At 54.2% G+C, this 25,490-nt stretch overlaps 1 protein-coding gene across 1 annotated transcript in view; it reads left to right on the top strand.

Moving 5' to 3' along the window:
• Positions 1 to 25,490, top strand: part of EGFLAM (EGF like, fibronectin type III and laminin G domains) — a 150,370-nt gene that overhangs the window by 115,645 nt on the left and 9,235 nt on the right. Inside the window, exons 14-21 of the mRNA XM_036280199.1 lie at positions 351 to 476; positions 1,558 to 1,801; positions 5,303 to 5,414; positions 8,296 to 8,412; positions 10,586 to 10,766; positions 15,804 to 15,827; positions 18,051 to 18,129; positions 20,698 to 20,838. Of these exons, the coding sequence (XP_036136092.1) occupies positions 351 to 476; positions 1,558 to 1,801; positions 5,303 to 5,414; positions 8,296 to 8,412; positions 10,586 to 10,766; positions 15,804 to 15,827; positions 18,051 to 18,129; positions 20,698 to 20,838 (1,024 nt within the window). The remainder of the gene's footprint in view (positions 1 to 350; positions 477 to 1,557; positions 1,802 to 5,302; positions 5,415 to 8,295; positions 8,413 to 10,585; positions 10,767 to 15,803; positions 15,828 to 18,050; positions 18,130 to 20,697; positions 20,839 to 25,490) is intronic.

Here is a 25,490-nt window from a genome sequence, read left to right as displayed (position 1 = left end):
CACTGGAGGAATTGAATCACATTCTTGCAGGAACAACAGACAGACGAATTAAAGCAAAATCACCTCAGCCATCCCTGTCAGTGGTCCTAGGATTGCCCCCAAATCTAGTCAGTGATTTATTGCGTCCACCATGTTTTAAAGAGTCTGTGGCCCTTCAGAAAGAGCAAGCCAGGATCAGATGAAAAGGAAGGGTAGGTTGCACTTGTCCTGGAGGCTGGTCTGCAGCGGGAAAAGGGGTGAGCGACAGGAGTGGGGACTGACATGTATGCAGGGCCCCGGGTGTTGGCCAGCTCCGTGGTCCTGGCCTGGCTGGCGACCAGGCAGCTGTGTCACTTCTGTCCTGTGTTTAGGCGAGTGCAGCAGCGGCGTCTGCGATGACACCTCGTGCGTCCACGGTGGCACCTGCTCGGCCGTCAAAGCTGACGCCTACATTTGCCTCTGTCCCCTCGGATTTAAAGGTCGGCACTGTGAAGACGGTGAGAAAGAAGCAAGTGACGGCGGTTTCTAACTGCATGTTCACTGACGTCGATGTCAGTTTTCATCAGCTACTTTAAGTAAAGCCCATACGTGTTTATGGGATTGACATTGCTGTACTGGGAGGCTTGGGAGAATTTTTTTTTTTTTTTACTAGGTTGGAGTGTCTTCAGATATCACAGTGCAAACCAAATCTTTGTTTGAAGACGCTCCTGGGCCAGACGTGGGTGGGCTCCTCTTGGGCCGCAAACAACGGTCAGGCCTGTATTTGTGTGGCCTGCACCAGGCTGCTGACCTGTCGTGACCTGGCATGTCCGAGCGCTTCCGAGGGAAGGCGGAGACATGCGCAGAAACATTAACCACTGATGGCGCAGGACTGATTCTGTTTCCGTTCCCTCGTCCTGCTCTGCAGAATTACCCCACCTCCTAATAGCGTGTACATTGATCACATAAACATAAGCATACATGTACACACATATGTGGAAACTAATGCACACACACATATATAATGGGAAACTGTAAAGATTTTGGAAAGCCACACACGGTGGAATGTGCTTTAACTTTCCCACCAGTGGTTCAGATTTGGACCTAAGATGCCCTACGGAGAAGAACATTTTAACACTGTCTAATGTGAAATCTCATGTCACCTAGAAGGGGGCACAGGGGTCAGGGTAAGCCAGAGCTGCCACATGCCATCTCGTGTAATAAAGGCTGGTCTTGCTCACATTTCGCATCATGGGAGGTGCTGGCAGCGGTGGGTGGTCTCTGCTCCACGCAGTCATTCGGGGACACAGGCTCCTGCCTTCCGGTGGCTCAGCCGGGGCTCCGGAGCCCTCCACTGAGCCCTGCACTGAGTCAGCCAGCCGGTGAGGGCAGAGAGGACCCTGGAGGATGGAGGGACGTTCTAGGGGCCAGACCTGGTGCGGCGTGGCACCCCCAGCCACGTTCCACTGGCCAGAGCTCCCTTAGACCACCCCCCTCACCACGGGGCCGCCAGGAAGGTGGTGGGCTCTGTGCCCAGAGGAAAAGAGCCCAGCTGGTCCTGCCACGGAGCGATTTCTGACGGCATGCTTGTCTCTCCAGCTTTCACCTTGACCATCCCTCAGTTCAGAGAGTCCCTGAGATCCTATGCGGCCACGCCCTGGCCCCTGGAGCCCCGGCATTACCTTTCCTTCATGGAGTTCGAGATCACCTTTCGGCCGGACTCGGGCGACGGCGTCCTCCTGTACAGCTATGACATAGGCAGCAAAGACTTCCTGTCCATCAACATGGCAGGGGGCCACGTGGAGTTCCGCTTTGACTGTGGCTCTGGGACGGCCATTCTCAGGTAAGAGCTGAGACTTTTAGGGGTCCCCTTCCCCAAAAGCCAAACAGCACCCACTTTGGAAAAAGAGGAATCTGTCATTCAGTCGCTTATGATCTTCCTGTTGTCCCTGCATAGTTATCCTTTCTCAGGACCACATGCGGATGCTCTAACCGCTGAGCCAAACTGGCCAGGGCAAGTTATCCTTTCTGAAACCTGTCCTGATTTATACAGGTGACGTGCTCCCCGTAGATCATGCTGTCCTGCTGTGAGGTGTCCTTTTTTAGATAACTACCCAATAGTAGGGCCCCTGTGCTTCAAGCTAAGGAAACAGGCTTGCTTCCGAGGAGGGGAATCTGCCTTCCTCTCCACGTGGGGTCACCGTGCCATCAGCAGAAATTCGATGAGTTGTAATTAATCAGCACCTGGCCCAGAGCATCACTTGGTGGGCGCTCAGCAGGCAAACGACGACTAGTGAAAAAGTAATAACAGAAACTTAATGACCAGAAATGCCCGGGGTGACCTCACTCTACATTTCAACTTTCCCCTCACGCCGTTTCTTCCACGGTGACGCGTGCTTTGGAAAGCCTGTCACCGTTCTCTGACAATGAATCATCGGCCACTGCAAAGACCCACCTGTGGCCCGTGGGCTTGGGAAGGCTGTGTCAACAGCTCGTAGTACATCGGGGCCTCAAGCTCGCTGGATCTGCAGGGTCTGTGCTGAGTCGTCAGTACTTCTCTTCAGTCACCTGGTCTGCAGCAGTCATTCCCTTAGCAGGCGACTGTCCCGTCAGCGTGTGTCCCGCGGAGCCTGTGATGGGAGGTGCAGACGTTTTCCTTACTTGTTTGTGTCTTGCTCTTCTTCACTGGGTCCCTCCCGGGGTCGTTCTACCTGCGCTCGGAGGCCTGCTAACCTAATGCTAACGTGCTCCCTGGTCCTCCGTCAGTGCAGCTCCCTGTCGGGTCTCGCTGGGATGCTCTGTGTCAGGCTGCCCTGCAGCAGGAAACCAGGGGTGTGTTGCTGTTCTGAGGGAGATCCCAGGTCACAGTCAATCCATTCACATTGCTGGAATGTCATTTTTAGGAGAAGCATGTGGGTGAGACGTTACAGCCATGCATCACCCTCAGTTGCTGGTCATTTTCATGCTAACTGCTGGATCTCCTTAACTCTTCAAAGGACAGTGTGTTTCTGTCCTATGGATGAACCCCAACACATCACGACACCTCCCACCTGGGGGGATGGACAGGCATTTTTGTGCCTGTGCTTCTGCAAACATCCTGTGTCTCCAGACAACTTTGGTGGGTATTTAGTTAATTCAGTTTACATATGATTATGCACCAGCCTAAGCAATTCGCTAGGAGCGATGTGTCAGGTTGAGGAAGGAGGACAGCTTGCAAATCACCTTGTGCTCCAAGTGGCTTCATCCTGGGTCAGGATGACCAGCAAGAGCCATGAAAAGTCAGGACTCATCAGCCCTCCTCCTGGACAGCTTGCTCCCTGCACCTCAGCAGAGGCAGCTAAGCTGTGGGGGGTCACAGACACTTGGGGACTCAGAAGTCCCGCTTTCCTCTCTTCCTAATTCCAGGCCAACTCTTTACAAAATCTTTATTGTTGAGAGTATTACAGATGTCCCCCCGTGTCCCCCCATTGGCCCCCTCCACCCGGTTTTCACTGCACCCCAAGTCTTCACCACCCTATTTTCTGTGTCCACGGGCAATGCATATATGCAGATAAGATTTTTGGTTACTCTCTTCCTCCCCCCCTTCCCTCTGAGGTTTGTCAGTCCGTTCTGTGTTTCCATGCCTGTGGGTCTGTTTTATTCATCCGTTTATTTTGTTCATTAGATTCTACATATAAGTGAGATCATGTGACACTTGTCTTACTCTGACTGGCTTATTTCACTTAGTATAATACTCTCAGTGCTGTCGCAAAGGGTAAGAGATCCTTCTTTTTTACAGCTGCATACTATTCCACTGTGTAAAGACAAGAGTATTTTTAAATTAAAAAATAGTAAGTTACTGTTTTCCTGCCTGTCAGGAAAGGTGCCTGGAAACAGAATTCTTGCGTGTCAGGTGTGATGCAAAGGACCACACACTCAGAGCTCCGGGAACAGCGACCGACCTACCGTCTGCTCCCTTGTCCCATTCCCCCCAGGACAGCCTGACACTGTGGGCACTGGTGGTGTTTCAGATGCCCCTTCGGAAGATATTGATGTCACAAACCATTTCACAGACTTTCTGCTTATTTGAGAAAATTCTGTGAAAGCCTGAGCTACACGAAGTTGTGGAATGAGCCAGCGCATTTTAACTTTAGGAAGAGGGGCCAGTGGTCCAATTCATTACGAGCCTGATTCAGAAACCGAGACAGTCGCAATGAGCTGGAGACTCTGCGTGAGCAGCGTAGCTGCACTATGAGGCAGTGTATCGACAGAGTGACCTCTGCAGGACAAGAACACGGCTAGGGCGCCGTTCCTCATTATGGACACGGGGCCACTTAACAAGTGCCACTGGTTTCTTTATTGCGTATTGATTTAGTGAAGGTGATTAAATCCTAATCGCTAAGGACAAATCACAAAAGCATTTGCCAGAGGAAAATATCAAGTAAGGGGGTGAAGACCTTTCGATAATGGAGTGCATTGGTATTCCTGATGGTTTTCCAGAGAGCACCCAGGACCACAGAATAAGCGGGAGTTGCAGCGAAGGCCAGAGGCGGCATCGTCAGCAGTACAGATGCAATGATTACACGCTTGATACGCCTCGTGTAAAAAGTGATGGGAAAACGTTTATCAATGTTGTTCAAACTTCAAGCACTTCCGCCTTGAATTAAAAACTGAATTTTTAAAGTATGTTTAATCCTTTACACAATATCAGACAACATGGAATGTGTCCTTGCCCAACATTTTATTATGAAAAATGTCTAATATATAAGTTGAAAGAATAGCTCAGTAAACATCTTTGTCTTCACCTCCTGTAGTCAACAATTAATGCTCTGTTATACTGGCTTTTGTCCCATATATAACCTTCCTTCCTTCCTTCCTTCCTTCCTTCCCTCCCTCCCTCCCTCCCTTCCTCCCTCCTTCCCTCCTTCCTTCCTCTTTCCTTCTCTCCTTCCTTCCTTCTTTCCTTCCACCTTATGTCTCTATGCATTTACACAATGCTGTAGACATCAGCACGCCAAGGATCTCCGTTTTGCACTACAGCCCATGTAACTCTCTCCTTCAAAGCTTGCGTGCAGCAATGACCACGTCTTACCCTCTTTCACCCCCATCTAGAAAACAAGGCTCGCCCTCCCCCGCTTCAGGCCTGCTGTACGGAATAAAGAGGACAGTACATGCAGTTTTCCCCGCGCGAAGGGGTCCGGTGAATGGAGCTAACACTGCTGTGTTTGCTAAGTAGGAATGACCGTTTTCTCTTTGCCGAACGGAGTGAGGTGCCTGAGCTTGACATCAGTGTCATCAGAGCTAGAGAGAGCTAGAGGAAGGGAGGGAGGGATGCGAACCCACCCCAGTGTCCTTCCTGCCACAGGAGCGAAGCCCCCCTGGCCCTCGGCCACTGGCACGAGCTGCACGTGTCCCGCACGGCGAGGAGCGGCCTCTTACAGGTGGACAAGCAGAAGGTCGTGGAGGGCATGGCGGAGGTAAGGGCTCACCTGCAAGGGCTGGGTTCCTGTTTCCTTCCTTCCTGGAGACAAAAGCAGCCACACGGTAGTAACGTACTTAACTTTCCTACTCCTCGCCTGTGCACGGCCACCTCCCCTCCACAGCCCTTTGTTCGCCTGGGTGTGTGATACGTAGACCCAAGTGTGTTTTCTCGTCTATAAAACAGAGATAATAGGGATGGTAATAGTGCCTACTTCATAAAGTTGTGCAAATGAGGAAAGTGATTTAGGTACGACACGACGGAACCTGTGTATGGTCAGCACTACTTAGCTTTACTTGTTGTTATCCATTCATAGTGTTCCTCGGTTTATAATTTGATCTTATTTCTCATGATTTGCTTTCCAAGGATAAGTCCAAAGGGAATTGACATTTTTAAGAAGAGATAAGAGATTTGCTTTAAGCTACAACCTACTGGGATTTTGCACCCCACCCCCAGTTTACAGGAGCCTACAAGCAGAGGGTACTTCGGATTTGCAAGTATTTTAGATCCCAGCACTTTAAGAGGGCCGTGGTGACTGTCGGTGTGCTGGTAAGAAAGTGGATCAGTAGAAAAAGAAAGGGAAGCAAAGAGACTTTGGGTGCGGAGAGGGGTATTTGGTTGAGGAGGAGAGAAGACACCGTGTCTGAAGGCAGCCTCAGGAACTGGCCGCAGTGAGGTCCTGTCAGGACCAGACCTCCTTGGGAATTAGGAGTCCCCAACTACGTTGTGCTTCAAGAGGCAGTGACCCTTCACACCAAATAAAAAGTGCTCCATATATATTTGTGGGAGGGAGGGAGGGGGGGAGGGAGGGAGGGAGAAAGAAGGAGAAGGAAGGAGGGAAGGAAGGAGGGAAGGAAGGAAGGAAGGAAGGAAGGAAGGAAGGAAGGAAGGAAGGAAGGAAGGGAGGAAGGAAGGGAGGGAGGGAGAGAGGGAGGGGGAGTTGGAAGGAAGGAAGGATGGGAGGGAGGGAGGGAGGAAGGGGGAGGAGGAAGGAAGGAAGGAAGGATGGGAGGGAGGGAGGGAGGAAGGGGGAGGAGGGAGGAAGGAAGGAAGGAAGGGAGGGAGGGAGGGAGAGAGGGAAGGGAGGAAGGGAGGGAGGGAGGGAGGGGGAGGAGGAAGGGAGGGAGGGAGGGAGGGAGGGAGGGAGGAAGGGAATGGAAGGAAATGTATTTTAAAGGGATAACAGGAGTCACTTCTGGTAGAATCCAGAAAATTCTAACAGCCAACTTTAGTCCAAGGCAGAATTGGAAGCTCACAAGTATTGAACTGACTGTTCACTTGATAATGTAAATTCTAAAAAGCACGGTGTCTCCCTGGGCCTTCGTCACAAAGGTCTCTGAAACCGGTCGTAGCTCAGGATGGGAGTGTTTGTGAGCAGCGGAGTTCCAGGCTGTGGGTTACGAATGAGCGGTACTCACCACGGCACCTCACACTGAAGAGACCCCAGAAGGGAAAGCCGCACCTCGGGGTTCTGTTGCCACCTGTCGGGCTGAGAATAACCGGCGGGGCGGGGTGGCCTGTGTTGGGAGCTGCTGGGCCCGACCCGCCTGGAGAGCAAAGCGAACGTGGGGACGGGAGGGGTGCGGCCGTGTGCGCCTCTGAGCTCGGCTCTGTGGAGGCCTCGCTGAGATCGGAGTGGGGAGGCCCAGCCGGTCTCCCGGGGTGACGCTCCCAGCTGTCCTTCCCTGTGCCCAGTCCTGGGCAGCGTAGGTAGAGGGCACTCCCGGGGCCAGCCCAGGCCCTGGGCCCTGCACGTCTGTGTGCAGACGAATCGGGCCCCTGGATTGCTCAGCTGACCCAACTGACAAGCACCCAGAACCCAGCCCAAGTCAAGCCACGGCAGGACCCAGAGGAGGGCCCGAGCTCCCGGGGCCTTGGGGAACCCATCCACTTCCAGGGGACGTGGGGCCCCCCTGCACACAGACCCACCTTGTCCTCTCCTGCGCCCCAGGGCCCTGCAGCTTGTCAACAGGGGTAAAGGGGGGCTCTGAGCGGCCGAAGGACCTGCTCTCACCCCTCACGGCCCTGCCGTTGGGGAGATACAACCGTCACTCAAAATTCTGTCAGAACAGCCTGCTTCTCTGAGGTCCCTCTGACCCTGGCAACCTTCCCCCTTTCCTTTTGTTACCTAGTTTTAACTTTCAGGTAAGAGCGAAGACAGGCAGGGATGGCCGTCTGTGGGTTTGTGGGGACAGCTCCTTAAAGCCCTTCGCGGACGGGCCACCTCCCCCGTTCAGTCAGAGCCCTAGAGGCTGCCTGCAGGTGACTGGCAGGCAGGTCAGCCTGTAAGGAATGAAGACACCTGCTGGGGCCCGACCAACAGCCGGCCACCTTGGGGCGCTGAGCGCATGTCCGACTCGGTGCTCGTCAGTCACAAACAGCCCCCACATTTCAGCAGCTCCCACAGGGCTCACTTCTCACTCGCGCTACCTGTCCTCAGTGGCCAGCTGCCCCTTCGATCTGACACCCAGACCGAAGGAACTGGGGACCCACCCCCAGCTCTGAAAGCTTCTATCCAAAAGCAATTCACGTCTCTCTTGCTTCTGTTTTACTGATGAGCGCAGGTGACATACCTCACTTGAGAGTGACAGGTGGGAGGTGGTCTTCCCACAAGGAGAGGGGTGCTGCTGGCTGAGACCACGGTCTACCGCGATCACTGTGACACGTCCCGTTCTGTAGATGGGGAACCTGAGTGTCAGGCAGGTTAGGAAACTTACAAACATTCAAACAGGTGGTCAGTAGGATTGCAAAGCACTGTGGACGTCAGACCAACAAGAAGACAGTGTCGTGATGGGTCTCCTGGGGACGCACAGGCTCATGTGCCAGGCTTCACCTTCCTTCCTCACAGCTGTGCTGTGTGTCTGGTTATCCGTTGGCAGGGTGGCTTCACACAGATTAACTGCAACGCGGACATTTTCATCGGCGGCGTCCCCAGTTACGACGAGGTGAAGAGCAAGTCGGGCGTCCTAAAGCCATTCAGTGGGAGCATCCAGAAGGTACAGGCTTCGCTTCCTCGTGTTTGCTGTTTGACCTTGACCGCAGACAGTGGGATGGAGAATTGTGGTCAGTGTGCAAACAGCTGCACACAAAAAATTGGGGGAAAGTGTTCACATTTCTAAGATTTCATTTTTGAATGCTCCCAGCATAGCTTTCTGACCTCATTTCTTAGAATGTCTGCTCTTGGGTCTCTGCCCGGCAGACATAACATGAACGCCACTCCGTGAAGATGAGTTTTTACAGCAAATCCACAAAATATCCTGGGACTGTTGAGGGAGGCAGCTGGCAAGTTGCTTTAGAAACTTCTACAGAAGGGAAGGTGAATGGAGTCTAATAGCAGCTCTTGGCTCTATGCTTCTCTGCGGGATTACTTAGCCATCGCTGAAGGCGAGAACCAGCCCTTGTTCCCCTCCCCCACCCCACTCCGACAGCTGAGCAGTTGTCCATCCATCACGGAACCGTGTTCTCAAGAGCGTGGGTTAGAGTCCTTCCAGAGGTCCGGGAAAAACCACTCAACATGCAGGGCACTGACCCCACCGACATCCCTCCCTTACTCCTTCCCTCGGGGCTGCCCATGACCTCCCGGTTATGGGACCGGTGAGGTCTGTCTTGGCCGACACACAGGCGGGCTCACCAACCAAAGGTTCCAGACCCCCGAGCACTGGGAGGAGAGGATCTGAAGACAGGTGCGCCGGGCTCCTGGGTGTTAGCATCATCCAGTTGTCCTTCAGCCACCAAGGCAGAATGTGGCCTCGGTCTTCAGACCTGCGGCGGAGGAGGGCAAGGAAGGAAGGTCCGTCATGGTCTGCTCATCGGCGCTGGGAAGGGCCCCGGGGACTCCGTCCTGCGGTGTGTCCCCGTGTGGGGTCCAGGCAGTATTTGCTGACTCTGATGTGCTTTCTTTTGCTGCAAACTGTGGTGGTGTCACAGCGACGCCAAGGTCAGACCGCTGTCTGCTCTCGCGAGTGGGGCTGGCCATGTTTACTCCTGGGTCTGAAATCGTCACTCAGGAAGCAAGCGGGGGCACCAAGGGGCATCACCCCGCCCCTCCCTCAGCACGGCCCCCTCCCTGACACTCAGCTGACACAGCCTTTCCTCTCCGCTCCCTGCACGGTCCAGTCCAGCCCTTGGCTGCCCTGCCGTGGTCAGTGCTGCCCTTCTCGGCTTGTCTCAGCTGCGTGGGGCAGTGTCACAGTCCTTCACCGCAGCATGAAAAGGAGGACGTTATAGAGAGAGCCTGGCTACTCTCTAGCAGCTTGAGATTCAGGGTGAGGAGAAGTTCCTCCCGCCTCCCCCGGGCTCTCCAAGGACTCGGCCAGCCTCTGCCGACATGGGTGCGTGGCAGGAAGTGCCACTGCTCAGGGTTAGGACCCCCTGCAGGGTGGGGTTCCCCTGAGGGTATTTCCTCTCCCTGAGTTCTGCAAAGCACTCCGGACATGGAAACATCAACGTCTCCGGGTGGACACACAGTCTGAGTCAAGGGCTGAAAACAATGGATCTATTTATTGGGGTGGAGCCCAGTAAGGTAATCCTAGAGCTGATCAGTTTCTCTAGCGCCCCTCGCAGGGGAAAGGGGGCAGGGCACAGGAGCTCTCTGGTCCAGCGAGTATGCCCAGCCGTGGCGGGAACGTGAGCTGAAGTTCCCTTTTCTCTGATCATGGGGACGGGCTGTAGAGTGGAAGGGAATTCGAGAGCGGCAGGGGAGGAAGGCAGCAAGAGCTGGGGGCCTGGCCGGGCCGCTCAGTGTGTTGGAGCATCGTCCCGTACACCAAAAGTCTGTGGGTTCAATTCCCAGTCAGGGCACGTACCTAGGTTGCAGGTTTGATCCCTGACTGGGACGCGGGGGGAGGCAAGGGCATTAGGTATTTCCTACAACTGCCCGGGCCAGTTTGATAGGCAGCCAGATGGGGACCCCGCTTTGTAGTTACTGGGACTTCTCTGTGACCTCCGAGCGACCAGGTCTTCCGGAACCAGAGGTGCTTGACTCATCCTCCAAGTGCCCAACGTCATCAGTTCAGGTCCTGCGTGACCTGGGATGTCGCGGCAGCCCTGGACTCTCTTCTTTCCAAAGCTCCCGCTGCCCGTCGGTGGGGTTGTGGGTGCAGGGACACCTTACAAAGTGCGAAGATGTTTTCTGAGTTCCTAAATTTCTCTCCATCCTCTCTCCCCAAGATCACCCTGAACGACCGCACCATCCACGTGAAGCGTGACTTCACCTGGGGCGTGAACGTGGACAATGCAGCCCACCCCTGCGTGGCCGCGCCCTGTGCCCACGGGGGCAGCTGCCGGCCCCGGAAGGAGGGCTACGACTGCGACTGCCCCTTGGGCTTCGAGGGTCTGCACTGCCAGAAAGGTACTCGAGGGCTCGCTCCCGGGCGGGGCCATGGACAGGCGGGTAGCGGGCGAAGACCAGTGATACCAGGACAGCCAACCCGGTTTTTCCATCAGTGATTTCAGTGGCATAGCAGATGGTTAATCACATATAAACTTCTATTACTATTTAATAATTAAAATGCTGAAATCCTCCCGTAACAGTGGGCAAACAGCTTCCCCACGCCCCTACCCTGGCCCCTTCCCTGAGAACCCCCTGGTGGTCTAGCAGCCAAAAGGTTAGCTCATAATATAGGGGAGTTTCCAGAACCTCCTCCATCGGAGGCATGCCCAGAGCCCATCCTGGGGGGCTGATAAATATTTTGCCTAAATAGTTTGATTCCTATCTGTGCACATTATAAAGAAATCTTGCCAAATGCAGAAAAATACAAATTCTCCAAACTGAAGTATAAATAACCTTCCGTAGAGTGCTATTTTCTATGCTGCGTAAGTTTCCCTGTGCCTCAGTTTCCTCACTGTAAATGAGAATAAAAATAGCAGTAGTATCTAACACAGAAGGTACGTTTAACTCATGTAGATTAAATGAGACAATGCATAGTCCTTGGAAGGATCCTGGTAAGTACTCGACCAACACTAGCCGTTCTTATTAGTAACAGCCATTGGCAGGTGCTGTGAGCTACCCAGCTGGTGACCCGCCCTTGTCTGAAAGCTGGAGCGGTCGTGGGCCACGAGGCCCTGCTGGACTGAGCCTCCCACACCTGCTCAGGGCAGACAGAGCCACGCCGGTGTCGGGAAGAGGTCTGCCCACACGTGGCCATCATGTTGGGCCACGTGGAACTTCTTGTTGAGATGTTGGGATGGCCTCACCTGTTTGGGAACTAATTTTTGTAGACAGGCATAGAGGACATAGGCAGCCAGCCTAGGGGAAGGAACACACTCTCTGTCTTTCTGATTTGTCCCCAGGTTCCTGATTTTTATCAGAGGCGGGACTTAGAGGGAAACGGGAAATTATGGGCAGATGTTTAGGATTTGGAATGATAGAGGTCATTTTGCATCAGTCTCAGAAAACATGAAAGATACCAGTTGGCCATGTGGAAGACTAAGTCGTATTATACTTAAATGACCTTTGAAAACTGCATGGCAGAGTGTATGAAATACATGTGTTAACATAGCTCACCCTAGTGATCACCCCCCACCCCCAGAAGAACCACTGATCCATTAGTGAATGAGCCTGATGATAATTCTTTTTTTTTTTTTATCCTCACTCGAGGACATTTTTCCATTTTTTGTTCAGGTAGAGTGGGAGGGAGAGAGAGGAACAGAGAGAGAGAGAGAGAAACATCGACGTGAAAGGGACACATCGAGTGGCTGCCACCCGCACAACCGACCAGGGCCGGGGACAAACTGCAACCGAGGTACACGCCCTTAGCGGGAACCGAACCCGGGTCTCTCAGGACCTCAGGCCGACGCTCTAACCGCTGAGCCAAACCGGCCAGGGCTGATGATAATTCTAACAAGCAAATCTTTGTTCAGCTAATAGCTGCACTTACAGAGATTCAGTTCAAGAGTGGCCGCTTCACTCGGCAAGTTGGGTTGGGATTTCACACATCGGCCTTGACTCTTCTGTCCCCTCCTCACCACCGGCAGTGACAGCGTGTCCCTGCCTGGGCACCAGCACCAACCGTTAGCGCGTGGTCCAGCTGCAGAACAGCCAGCAGCTTTGGGAATTCAAGGAGGAAGGAAAGGATACTTTGTGATCTTGTTAACCCTCGTTTCCTGCTACAGAACATTAGCCATGACACATACCAAAAGCTCCGGCGTGTAACTTCTCAGCTGTGGGCTCGGGTTCAGTGAGAAGCCAATTTTACGGGAATGAGGGGGCAGATCTCTGGCGAGGGGCTGGGCTTCCTTGCGAGATCCCAGGAAAGGACAGTGGCAGGGGGCCCGAGGAGCACTTAGGCCTCGTTCTCAGCACACTGGGCAGAGCTGCCAGCTGCCCCTGGCGTAGCATTATCTCCTTGTACCTTGGAAAAGAGAAGGTCCGGCGGGTGCCCCAGTAGCCGTTGCCCGTCCTGTGGCTCCGGAGGACCAGCGGGCTCTGGGTGCAGGTTAGCGCTGTTGAGACATTTTCCAGGCCCGAGCAGGCACATACTGGACCACAGACACGGGAAAAGCATCCATTCCCAGGTAAGGTTTGGAAAAAGTGGGAAGTGGGCCATTGGAACTGTTCCATGGAGTTGCAGAACATTCCGACAGTTTGGGCAAATTCTTAGCTTGGAAGACTGAGAGTGGTTGGAAGCCATCGTTGGTGGGGGCAGAGAGAATCCTGTCTAATCCAGCAAGCTGGTTCATAGCCCATGTATTCAGCCTGGGGTTTTTTCCCTTGCCTGAAACCAGGTCATGCTTGAGAAGCCAGAGCCTCTTCCTGAGCTCCCCACGAAAGTCAGACCCATCCTTTCACACCGGGGACGTGGTGTAGAAGTCCCCAGCACCTGCCCCCGCTCAGTGCACACCAAGGGGCACTTTCTCCATCAGGAATGTAGCTGGGGGACTCCTCAGTGAGTCTTGTCTTCTCTGACCTCATCAGAGGGTTTGTGGCAGGAAGGTGAATTCCACTTAGGACCTCATCAGGAGGCTGGACACTTGTCAGGAGGGCTGGAACCCAAAACTCAGAAAAATCCTAGGGAGATTCTGGGCACCCAGATCATTGCAGCAGTTTTGGGAGCCCCCTTGGTCTCTGCAGGGGCAGGGGAGCCTGAGCCCTGACTGCAGTAGCCATGGAGCACCCTCTGAGCTCCGGGGACCCCAGGACACTACAGGCTTCCTGAAGCAGCAGCTGCAGAAAATGGAGCCTCTCTGTCCCAACCTCGGGAACCCATAGGTTCTTCTGACTCCCAGCCATGGCTTCAGGTGCTGAGAAAATCATGAGGCTGGATTTTGGTGATCGCCTCACCTTCATCTGGGGGCTCTTCCTCTAAGATGCCTTCCTCCACCTCGAACCTCAGCACCCCAGTACCGAGGCCCGCTTCTCATCTCACCAGAGGGGTGCCACAAGGCCTCCTTCCTCAAAAATAAACACCCCCTTCCCTAGAGATGTTTTTCTTCTTTCTACTCTCATCCAAATGTACCCATCTTGTGTTCCTCACAGCTCTTATATCCAAGTACGTTACTAATAAGTGAACGCCGAGTATCAGAAGGTGCATGTAAAAATTTAAGTTCTAAAGACTACTAATGGCAAAAAAAAAAAAAAAAAAAGAATATTAATGACTGTTTCGCATACACAGAGAGACAGACACACATTCACATGCGCAAAATGGGAGGGAGGGTTCTGTGGTCAAAGAAGTTTAGGTAACCATGGTTAAATAGCTCTCTCTTCTGCAGGACTTCTCAGAGCCTTTGCTGTGCTCTGAGTATCCAACACAAGGGCGTGGGATGCAGCTGCTGTTTTGTCCTGGGGTTCTCCCAACCAATAGCACACAGGTTCCTTGGGGAAGAAATAGGACCTGGTCCTCCCTTCCTGTCCTTTCATTTCATTACTGAGAACAGTTTGGACTCAGACCATGTAGGGCCCTGCAGGCCACTAGATGGGGGTGTTTCTCTGTAGCAGATGAGCTGATCCACCCTCTCTAAGGACACCCATAGCCACTGAGGCCTCGCCTGGGCTCAGGGCCTGCGTCCTGCATGGATGCACAGCCCTAAAAGATGGAATCTGGCCTCATCTATACTGACCTACCACATAGGCAACATTTAGGACATTTTATGGTATATTTGGTAGATTCACACCATATTGCTGACTCTGATTAGGATTAATTTTTTTTGGTCCCAGTGTATGAAAAATAGCTTTAGTAAGTATAGGCCATGCTTTAAAAAACCCGGTATATAGAAACACAAATTAATAAAATATGCATACTACCGGGAGTTTCTTTTCTTAGGATAGTTTATGATTAAACAAGGAAAAATTGGGGCCTCCAAGCTGGTCTTTAGATAGCCGAGGACTGGGGGAGTGGAGAAAGGTTGTTGTTCGTTTGTTTACTTTGTGGCACCAGAGGCTGCTTCGTGGAACAAGCATTTGGTACCAGGTAGCACTGTCCCCACGGGCGGGCGGCGCCGCCCCAGCGGGGGTGAGTGGGCTGCCCGATGTGGAAAGCGCTCCCTAAGCTGGACGGCAGCCCGCCAGGCTGGGAAAGCTGAGTTACAACACCCCGGTCCCGCACGCAGCAGCCAGCCCCCCACCCCCAGCTCTCTGCAGTCTGCTGGGAACTCCGGGTCCCTCGGGGCTTTGCCTGGCGTGGACACCGCTGCTCAGTGGGGCCGCAGCGTTTTTATGTCGTCAGAGGGCACACGCCTTTAGGTCTCAAGGTGAGGAAGTGACCAACACACGTCTCAGCTGATGCATCAGTAAGGTCTTCACCGCAGGGAAAAACAACATAAAAAATAATAGATCTAAAGGGTCAGGTTAAATAGAGTGATGTCCGCAGTGTTTAACCAAATCACAGAGGGCCCGAGAGGGCTCGATGGTGGCTCCCAGCTCCGGTGTTTTGGGATAGAATGTCCATGTGTCCACGTGTACTGACTGCAGTGAGGGTGTTTCCACTGTTTTGTGTTCAGTGAGCGTCCTTTCTGGACAGTTCGCCTGTCCTTTGTTAATCGCAAATAACCAGAGCTCTGGAGTCTTGCAAAGGGGGTGGCAGGGTGGGGATTGGGGGGATATATCCCCCCCCAGGAGAGAAAAGAGGCAGCTGGCTGGTTTATCCTTCCTCCTTCACACACGGCCTAGAGCCAAGAAAAGTAATAATCATTGACAAGGTAAGTAACTCTTTAGCAAGGAAGTTTTTTCCAGCGTTAGAATAAATGAGGACTGTCAGCTCAAGGTCGCGGGAGCCTCAGAGGTGGCCGCCACTGCCCCACCCTCGCCCCCACGTGAAGCCGGAGGGGGGGGGGGGGGCTCTGCGGGGCTCTGAGGGAAAGAGGCTGGTTTCCAGGGTGTGCAGCCACAGGGATGGGTTTCCGGTGACTGAGATTCTGATGCTCCTGTTCTGTTTCACGCTGGCTCGTGCAGAGTGTGGGAACTACTGTCTCAACAGTAAGTACAGTAAGTCCTAGGAGAGGCTGTGAGCGCGCGCTGGCTCTGGCCAGGCCTCGGGCACAGTGCAGGCCAACCACACACAGAGGGCAACCGAGAGAGCAGCTCCGGGCTTGGACACACCTCCCGGGGTGGGGGGAATCCTCTCCAAAAGAGCCAGCCCTGAGAATGCACTTGAGTCCCAGCTGGCCCTTGGGAAGCGCTGAGCTCCCGGGCTGGGGGCTTAGCAGGCAGCTGGACAGGACTCACACAGACCCCTTTGGGGCTCCGTGTGCAGAGCCAACGTGTGACAGGCACGTCCTGACCACTTCAGGGAGTCCCGGGGAGCCATAGCTGTTGACCACAGCCCGCGTCCCTGGCCGACAGCAGCAGGGCCAGGCCCAGCTATGCCTCCCCCCCCCTGGGGTGAACCAAACCCAGCGGGGCTGGCAGGTTCCTGTAGCTCCGGGAAGGGCTCCGCCACCCGCCTGCTCTCCTCTCCTCCACCGCAGCACCAGTACCCCGAAATTCAGGGCTCGCCCCACCCCAGCTAAGAGCCCCCCGGTACCTCCTGCATCTCCCCTGGCCCTCCACACCTGCCCTCCTGTGTCCTCTCCACGCCTCTGGGTCCGTTCTCTCTGCACCTTGCCTGTCCATCCCCCCCCTCCTCGCAGGGTGCTGCTGTCCTCCCGGCACCCTATCTCCCCCAGCCTTCTCCTCCTCTTCTCCCTCGGCATCTTCTCCTTCCTCACTCTAGCTCGTCCCTCTACCCCCCTCCCCACTGTCTTTCTGTTTTGCACCCCACTCTTTTCTCCTCCCTTCCCCTCCTCCTCCCCTCTTCAACCAGAACGGGTGCCCAGCATTTCACACTCAGCACAGGAGACTTCACTCTGTCTTTGTCCCTAACAGGCCCTCTGGGCCCGCAGGCCTGTCCAGGGCCGTGTTGCTTCAGAGAGCAAGAAAGCAGCTTCTCCGAAATTGCTTTTATTTCTCTTCCTTTGCGCTTCTTGTCTTCTTTCCTTTTAAAAATCTTTACTTTTTATGAAAAGAGTTTTGGGAACATGCCATAGGTGACCTTCAACACAGGAGCTTATACTCAGGGGCCCTATGTCATTGGGCTTTGGAGTTTGCTATTATCACCCTCTTTTTTAAAAAAAAAATGTTTAGAGGTTCCATTTACAGTCTCCTGGTTGTTGGTAGTGTCCAATAATTACGTATGTTCTCTCCTGGACGTAGAATCCTTAGTTCAGTGTCCTTTCTGCACCAACCACATATTTGTGTGACACGCTAACTTCTTTTAGAAGCTGGCTTATTCCCTCTTGTTTTGCACGTTTCTTACGTGAGATTCATTCGACCTTCATTCTTTACGCTGCCATGTCTCCGTTTGTCTAAAGAGGAGAAATGGCTGCTATCTCTTTGGCCAACGTCTCCCAAATTATCCCGTTTTTGACACCAACACAATGATACACCCTATTCTTGTGCTCACTGTGTGGAAAAGGGAGATTCCTCAGGGAAACAAGTGAGGGCAGATTGAGAGAAGCGAGCACACGTCTGAAGTCCTGGGAAGAAGAAAGTGGGCCGAGGACCAGAAAGGAGGGGAGTCAGTCTGGTGCGCGCTCTATTGTTCTCTTAGCTGTACAGTCTCAGGCAGATCCTTGAGGATGTCTGTGCCTCGTTTTCCCTTCGATAAAATGGGAATAACCAAGCTCCCCTTCTCCACACTCCCCACTCCTTCCTGAGATCGTGGTGAAGATGGTGTGGAACATGACATTGTAAACACAGGTCCCCACCCCTGTTCTCCACTGGCCAGGCTGTCGTGGTCAAGGTGGAAAGGGTTCTGGGCACACTGGCTTTAGACACAGAGATTCTGGTGGGTTTGTCGGGCGGTTATGTCCTCTGCCTCCCTTGGAGAACATCGAGGGCTGCAGCTGCTCCCCACATGACCCATGCCCCGCTCGTAGGCTTACAGGAATAGCTGGGCCCAGTTCAAGCTCCAGCATGTTGCAAGCCCTTCTCAGTAGTGACAAGGGCATTCACAGTGACGGCCAGCCCCAGGTAGGTGACATCGGGGAGGCACCAGCTCCGGGCCATCAGGCCAGGCAGCTCCAAATCTGGCCAAGAGGAAGGAGCCGACAAGTCGTCCAATGTCCCGATTTCAGGAGCCTTGTCTGTCTTTTCCTGCCCGTGGCTGAGTGCTGGGGTCGGACAGCCACCGATGTAACGTCCATGTTCTCTCTGCCTCAGCCATCACAGAAGCCATCGAGATGCCGCAGTTCATCGGCCGCAGCTACCTGACCTATGACAGTCCAGACGTCCTCAAGAGGTACGAGTTTCAGCGGGCACCTTCCGTCTCCCTCTGGGGGTGGATTTCTCAATGTCCTTCCCAAGGCTTTTCCTTCTTTTTATGAGCCAGAAGATAAGTCTCAAAGAAGGCTGTTTAGCCATGGCCTCCGGGGAAAACAACCACACATCATAAACATAGAAACTAGAACAAAACAAAGCAAAAAAAAACAAATTAAACTTGAAAAAGGCAGCCTTTAAACAACCCACACTCTGTCCAAGGAGGGAGGACGTGCGGAGCCCGGATTTTCCCGTCCTCAGGGCTCCCGAAGCCGAGGTCGGAGTGATTCCCCAGGCGGGGCAGTCAGCTCCCTGCTGTCTGGGCCAGGCCTGCAGCTCTGCCTCGGGTCTGCGCGGAGGGTCTGGTGCCCCCGCAGCTCCACAGACCGCCAAGGGCCCTCCTCCTTTGCGTCTCTGCAGCAAAGGGCGCCTGTGCTCCCGCCAGCCAGTGAGGGCTCCTCAGCTCTCCTCATGTGGACACCAGGGAGGCACAGGGAAGTGCCCAAGTCGCCACTCTGGCCGTGCGTCCCTGGCGGCTGAGGCTGCAGCCCCTGCCTGGAGTCCAAGCCCCTGGCTTGGAAGAACCTTTGTACGTGACCATGGGAATGCCAGCCTTCGGCAAGTCCCCAAGCTGGGGAAGCTTGTCTCTGGTATCATGTTGCCTCCTCCTCTTCTTTTCCTCCCCTCGTTCTTTGTAGTTTATGGTCTGCCACCCCCCACAGCACTGCCAACACCATCATTCTAGAATTTTCCTTCCTCTTCAGGTTGACTGTTTCTTAACAGACTAAGGCAAAGCTTTAAACGAAAAGCACCCAGTCGGAGGGTGGAGGTCGGTGGCTTTTCAAGGAACAAAAGTGGTTGAGAGACATTTTCCTGGGGCACAGGATGAGCACGTCCCTGGTAACTTAACGCACACGGGACGGACCGGCGTGTCGTTTCTCTGACCCCTGTATTCATCCAGGCGGTCTGGGCTCGGGCCTGCGGCAAGATGGATTTCCAGCCAAGAGAGACCTTCTCCTTCCTTCAGCCCTTTCCCCAAATACGGAAGGGCATTCAGTCCCCAGAAAGTGGGACAGTGCGAAAGGGGCCCAAGTCTTCACCCCTTGATGCTTAGTGAAGGGCACTGGGTGGATTGGTGGCAGTAGGGCTACGCGCCCCGAACCAGAGCCGCTCGGGTGGCCCGTGTGTGCATGTATGTATGCGCATGCGTGTGAAGTTGCAGGTGAAAGTCAAGTTCAGGCCCTGGCCGGTTTGGCTCAGCGGTTAGAGCATCGGCCTGCGGTCCGGAGAGACCCGGGTTCGGTTGCCGCTAGGGGCACGTACTTCGGTTGCAGTTTGTCCCCGGCCCTGGTTGGTCGTGCGGTGGCAGCCACTCGATGTGTCCCTTTCACATCGATGTTTCTCTCTATCTCTCCCTTCCTCTCTCTCCCTCCCACTCTATCTGTACAAAAAAAATGACAAAATGTCCTCGGGTGAGGATTAAAAAAAAAAAAGAAAGTCAAGTTCAGGGTCTATTTCAGTTAGATGCCTTTGGCTGCAGGTAACAGAAAACTCAGCTCAAAATGGCTTAAATGCAAAATTATTTATTTTGTTTAACAAGCAGTCCAGACTTAGACTGGATCCTGGCGTGATTAATTCAGAGAATCACCGGTATGATCGAAGACGCAAGTCTCCTCTGTCCTTTTGCCTTGTCCTCAGCACGTCCCCCGGAGGTGACTCCCTTCATGGTTCCAACACAGCTGCCCATCAGACACTCATGCAGCACATGAGTCAAAGCCATATCCAGTGGAAGTAAAAGAAAAAACAAAACACTTAAATTATGTTTACTCTTAATACCTTTTATTTAAGAATGTCATTCTTACTGTGCTCCCTGTGACAGATGGGACGCTGGGGTTCTGAACTGGGTCTATTCCCAAAGACTGATAAGAGCACAGAGCCTGTGACCCAATTCAGGGCCGGGGCCCGGACCTGCCGGAGGGCCTCTCCCTCCCTCTCAGCTCCTGTTCCTCTCCACCCTGCCTTTGCCGCAACACCTCTCAGGACCGTTGTCCTGTCAAGCCACCTTTCTTGTCTGACACTCTGCCTCCTGTCCGGTCACTGCTCTGCCCTCAAGGACAGTCACCACCAGAGCCGGCCCTCGCAGCCATGATCACAGCCCAAAGAAGCTGCTGCTTGACCCTCTTGGAAATTAAGACTCTCACTTGAGAACGCTCTCCCAAGGACCCTTCAGTGGCAGGACAGGAAAGGAGTGTCCCATGGGGCGCAGCCTGGTACCATGGCCTTGACCAGAGTCTGGTTGATCTGTGGCTCATCGAGCGCTGTCTCCTGGCGGCCCCGCACCTGGGACCGAGACGCCGCCACAGAGCTGGCCAGACTTTCTGACCCCGGTGTGTACCTCGGGGTGGCCGTGCTCACTGTCACCTCCTGGTAGTAAGTGTCAGCAATGCCAGGTCATCCTCAGACCTGGCTTCTCAAGGCTGGCGGACAAAACTCAGAATGGACGTCGGTGGACAGTGGTTAACAGGGTGCAATGTTTGTGTATTTCCTGCAGGGTGTCAGGATCAAGATCCAACGTGTTCATGCGGTTTAAGACCAGTGCCAAGGACGGCCTGCTGCTGTGGAGGGGGGACAGCTCCATGTCCAACAGTGACTTCATTTCCCTGGGCCTTCGAGAGGGAGCCCTGGTGTTCAGGTAAGCCCCTGCCAGCGGCCTTTGGCCTCACCTGGGAGGCCATGCCAACAGCGAGGCAAACGTGAACCAGACCGCAGTCCCCTGGCATGACTGTTGCCCGATTTCCAGGCTTATCCGAGGCCCCTGGTCTTCCTTCCCAGCATCCATCTTCCGGAGCAGCCGACCAGGCCCCCACCCGCTTTGTCAGTGACGTCTTATTAGATCACTGCCATACTCGTCCCTGTATATATTGTCTATGACAATACTGTCTAGTATTGTCACATTACAGTGCACATTGAGTAGTGTCAGTAGGGACTGTAGGGCAAGGCCCTCTCTGCCCCTGTGGTCCTATGTCTCTGCCATGCGCCCCCTTGCGGTCAGGAAGTAGAAGAGGACGTGGCCCAGCTGAGCGTGGGCCTGGGTGCTCGGCTCAGGCAGAGCTGCGCGCTCGAGTCGGAGACCTGGCGTCCAGCGCCGGCCACGCTCCCGGTGGCCGCGCAGCCTCGGGAGCAAGGGCTGCTTTCCCATCCCCCACTATGAAGAACAAAGCCCCGATTTAGATCTCAGTAGATCCACCGACATTCGGGGGTTTGTAAATGCATCTTGGGTGACTCCGGATAAGGAAGTCCCTGGAGTTCTGAGCTGCTTTCAGGGACTTTGGATTGCTCTCCAAGTTTCTACGCGGCTGGTTGTGAAGTCGCTAAGGGACCACCTGACAACTTCTCCCCGCCAGCGTGGGAGGATGCTGGCTTCCCACAGATCAAACGCACGGCACTATAGGAGACTGGAGTTCTGAACCGGTCTATTCCCAAAGATTGATAAGAGCACAGAGCCTGTGACCCAATTCAGGGCTGGGGCCATGTCCCCCCAGAGGACCTCTCCTTCCCTCTCAGCTCCTGTCCCTCTCCACCCTGCCTCTGCCGCAGGACCGTTGTATAACAGGAAAACGCTTCTCCAGAGGTGGTACCTCCTCACTTGAGGTTGGAAATAACTCGTCCAGACCATTGATTCTCAAGGTGTGGTCCTTGGACCTGCAGCATCATCGTCACCTGGGCACTTCTTAGAAATGCACACTCCCAGGCCCCACCCCTGACCTCACCATTCCTCCAGGGGAGTCTGATGCTGGCTGAGGTTCGAAATCCCCCCGCGGTCGCCAGGCCACCTGCTCCGTGCAGGCAGGGGTTCCTCTGGCTTGTTTGTTCCCCGCTCGGGGTCCAGCACAGGTTCATGGAGTGATACGGAGTTCATTTGAATCGAACGAGACAAAGGCAAGGTAACTGAACTACAGAGAGGATGAAGACGGACTCTGGGCTTCTGTGGGTCAGGCACTGGGATTCCTCACAGCCAGAGTAAGATCATGGAGTCTTTTCAATCTGAACGAAAAGCTTTTGGAGAGGAAATGTCATTCATCCAACGTCACGCTCACCCCTGCTCAGCAGCGCGGGCTGAGTGATGAGATTCTGTGACTGTCGGGGACTTTAGAGGGATGTGGTGGTTGGAGGCTCGGGTTGGCCGATGAGAGCAGTTCTCAGCGTCTCCGCCCCTTTTCTCCCCTGGCCCCAAGGTCAAACGCCAGGCTTTTCACACCCCGGCTTCAGGCTGGCTGCTGCAAAGCCATTTCCTTGTGGTTTTCCTGTGGTTAACCTCACCAAGGCCTCAAGTTCTTGATTGTGCCCAGAAAAAGGAACTGAAGCTGCAGCTCAGCCATGGGTGGGGGGCCAACATCCCCCGAAACCACCAGCTACGATCTGCTCACCACCCACCCCAGCAGAGCAGGGAAACTCAATCTGCTCAGGGCGCCTTGCAGCCCCTCAGCCTCCCACTGGCCCTGGTCAGCCCCCCACACCCCTCTCCCCACAGCCCCTGGCCACCCTTCCAACACTGCTCCATCCAGCGCTATGTCCTAGTTACCTGGTCTTTCTCGCGTTTCTGAAAACTGGCCCCATGGTTTGCTTTGAAGCCTGGAGCTCGGGTGGCAAGGACACACGGCCTGGCCCCTCCTGCGCCTGGCCCTGGGCCGGGGCCGCAGCAGCTGCTCCGCTGTTTCCTGCCTCCCAGCAAGTACTTCCCTTCATGAGACACAGATGTCTGGATGCCCTGCTGGAGGCTGGGCACAGAGAGGGCCAGAGCGCAGGCCAGTGGCTCGGAAGAGCCAGCCAGGGAGCTGGCTGAGAGGTACTGGAGTCCTTGGCTCGACCCAGACTGACGGAGCAGGTCTCCTTGGGCGCTGGAGTCTGATGGGAAACAATCGGGGACCAGGGCCTGGGAAATGGGCTGAAGTGGTCAAAGGCATGAGCTCCCGAGTCAGACAGGCTCGGTTCCCATGGCCACGTGACCTGCCAGCGACCAGGCCTCCCCGCGAAGAGGAAACGGTTGGTGGGACGGCTGGTAGAGTTCATTCATGTAAAGTGCTTCATGCAGGGCCTGGCACTTCTACTTATTAGTGATGATGTTTATCCAAATGATTTCCCTGCATCATGTGTTTTCTATGTTCGAAAAACCCTTACATGGGTAAGGAAGTTAGCACAATGTAACTGCTTCCTAAAATGTAGCTATTCTTGTTAGTGTTTTTAATAAGACATAGGCCCCGCCTTCACGCGGCTCACATCATGGGGCCTAGAGAGTGGACTGGTCTGTTGGGTAGAAAAATCATTTTTGAGGTTTTGGTGTTTGACCCAGGTCCAAAGTAAACAACCGAAGACCTAAGATAATGAAATATATTTTCAACTTTCTTGACCTTTTTCCTTCACCTAAACGCTGGTCCTTTTGCTAATCTAGGGCTCCACGCTCCCCTGGCTGGGAGGAAGGAAGAGCGACGGAGCCCTGGAGAAATCACTGTGGCTTCTGTGCAGGATGAAGTGGGGAGGGGCAATCCAAGCGCTCGGCGGAGTGGTTTTCCGTTTCGTTTCCTTTGTTTTGTGATTAGCACGTGGGTCCTGAACCAGGGAGCAGTCCTGTGCGAATCCCTTGCCTGTCAATCTTTCCTGCTGCTTTTCCATGTGACCTTGATACCATTTTCATGCAACAGAGAGAGGGAAGAGATCTGACCTTGACAAGGTGCCCTGCTCTGCAGTTTGAAGGGGGCCCGGCTGAGTAGAAGTGCCACCATGCGGAAGCAGCTGAATGGTCCCCCAAAGTCCTCACTGGATGTCATTTCCCAGCGGCACACCCTGGGGCCCCGTCACAGCCTCCCCCGCACACCACCGTGAGCAGGAGAGCTCGCGTCTGGATAGCCGATCCATGCTCACCACATCCAAAGGCATTGAGAGCAAAACCAGACGTGCATCCATTCATTCGTTCATTGCCATGTTCTCCGTTTTTTAAAAATTGAGTCATAATTTACATGAAGTGCACAGATGTTAGGTGTGCGGTTTGATAGATTTTCAAATGTGTAAACACCTGGGGACCCACCGCACAGAACACGAGACCGAACATTTTCCACACCCAAGAAGGCTCCTTCTGCCAACAGAGACAGCCGCTGTCTCCGGTCATTCCTTAGGGTACAGAAGAGAGAGAGATTCCAGGGTGTCTGGGGAAGCAGGAGGGGATCTCAGGGTCTGAAGCAGACGGAGTCGGGGGTGGGGGGAGGCTCGGGCCATGGAGTCCCGCCCGGCGCCGTGGCCTGTGTCGTGCTGCCTCTGGACTCCTGTCTGCTGGATTCAGGCTGCCTCCGGAGCACGTGCTGGCTCTTTGCATAAACAGGAAAGCGATCAGGCTGGAGCACAGGGGAGGAAAGCCCCTCGTAAGTCCAAACACAGCCGAAAAGGTTTCCGTTCCCTGGATTCCAATCGTGTTCCAGTCTGGCGTCCGGCGGTTTTCCCGGGTCACCTCTGTTCTGAGATCTGGGTGTTCCTGACCTCTCGGTTACATATTTACAGCCTGTTGGTTTACGCTCACCCGTGACTACTCTTCCAGGAGAGGCCTGGCGCGTTTCACTCCGGGCAGCCACCCTCTGCTCCCTGCTAGGTCCCGCGGCCCTGTCGTCTGCCCTATGCAGGAGCTGCATTAAGGACAGCACGTCCGCGGGGTGGTGGGTTATTTGTTTGGTATCTGCTATATGCTGCTCTCTTTACGTGAGTTATCATACTCAATATTCCCTACATTCCTGCAGGGATGGTACAATTACCCCAATTTCACAGATAAGGAACCTGAGGCTCCGAGAGATGAAGCAAATTGCCAAGGTCGCCCAGCTCGTAATTGGCAAGAGTGTGCATCTAGGCGGGTTGGTCTTATCCCTGCATTCCTGCTGCCTCTCATCAAAGCCACACACGGTCATTCGGAGCCCCGTCTGCCAGCCAGCTCCGGGCCCTGCTTCATCATGCATTTCCTCAACGAGCCTTTGGCCACTAAAGAATGAAACCTGAAAAGCCCCCCCCCCCCCCGGCTGCTTCATGCAGGGAGACTCTTGATGTGGGAAAATTCATCAGAAACAGTGGACCGTTCAGGGTCAGAGCCACATCCTGGTCTCATGGTTTGCCGAGTCACCCGAGTTCTATTCTCGGTTAAATGCCGATGGGGTGTGTGACTTCTCTGAGCCTCTGTCAGTGGAGAAAGGACCAGAGAGCTTTCCCTGGGGAAAGCCGGGCTTTCTGTCCTCGCTCTTTTCTCGGGCTGAGTGCCTGCAGCAACTCCGGAATGAAGCCAGGTTTTCTCCTTCCTGGTGCTTGGCCAGG

Source organism: Molossus molossus, unplaced genomic scaffold, assembly GCF_014108415.1.
Source record: "Molossus molossus isolate mMolMol1 unplaced genomic scaffold, mMolMol1.p scaffold_m16_p_3, whole genome shotgun sequence".
NCBI classification, from domain to species: domain Eukaryota; kingdom Metazoa; phylum Chordata; class Mammalia; order Chiroptera; family Molossidae; genus Molossus; species Molossus molossus.
The sequence above is the reverse complement of the archived record's forward strand: the minus strand, read 5'-3'. Positions and strand labels throughout refer to the sequence as shown.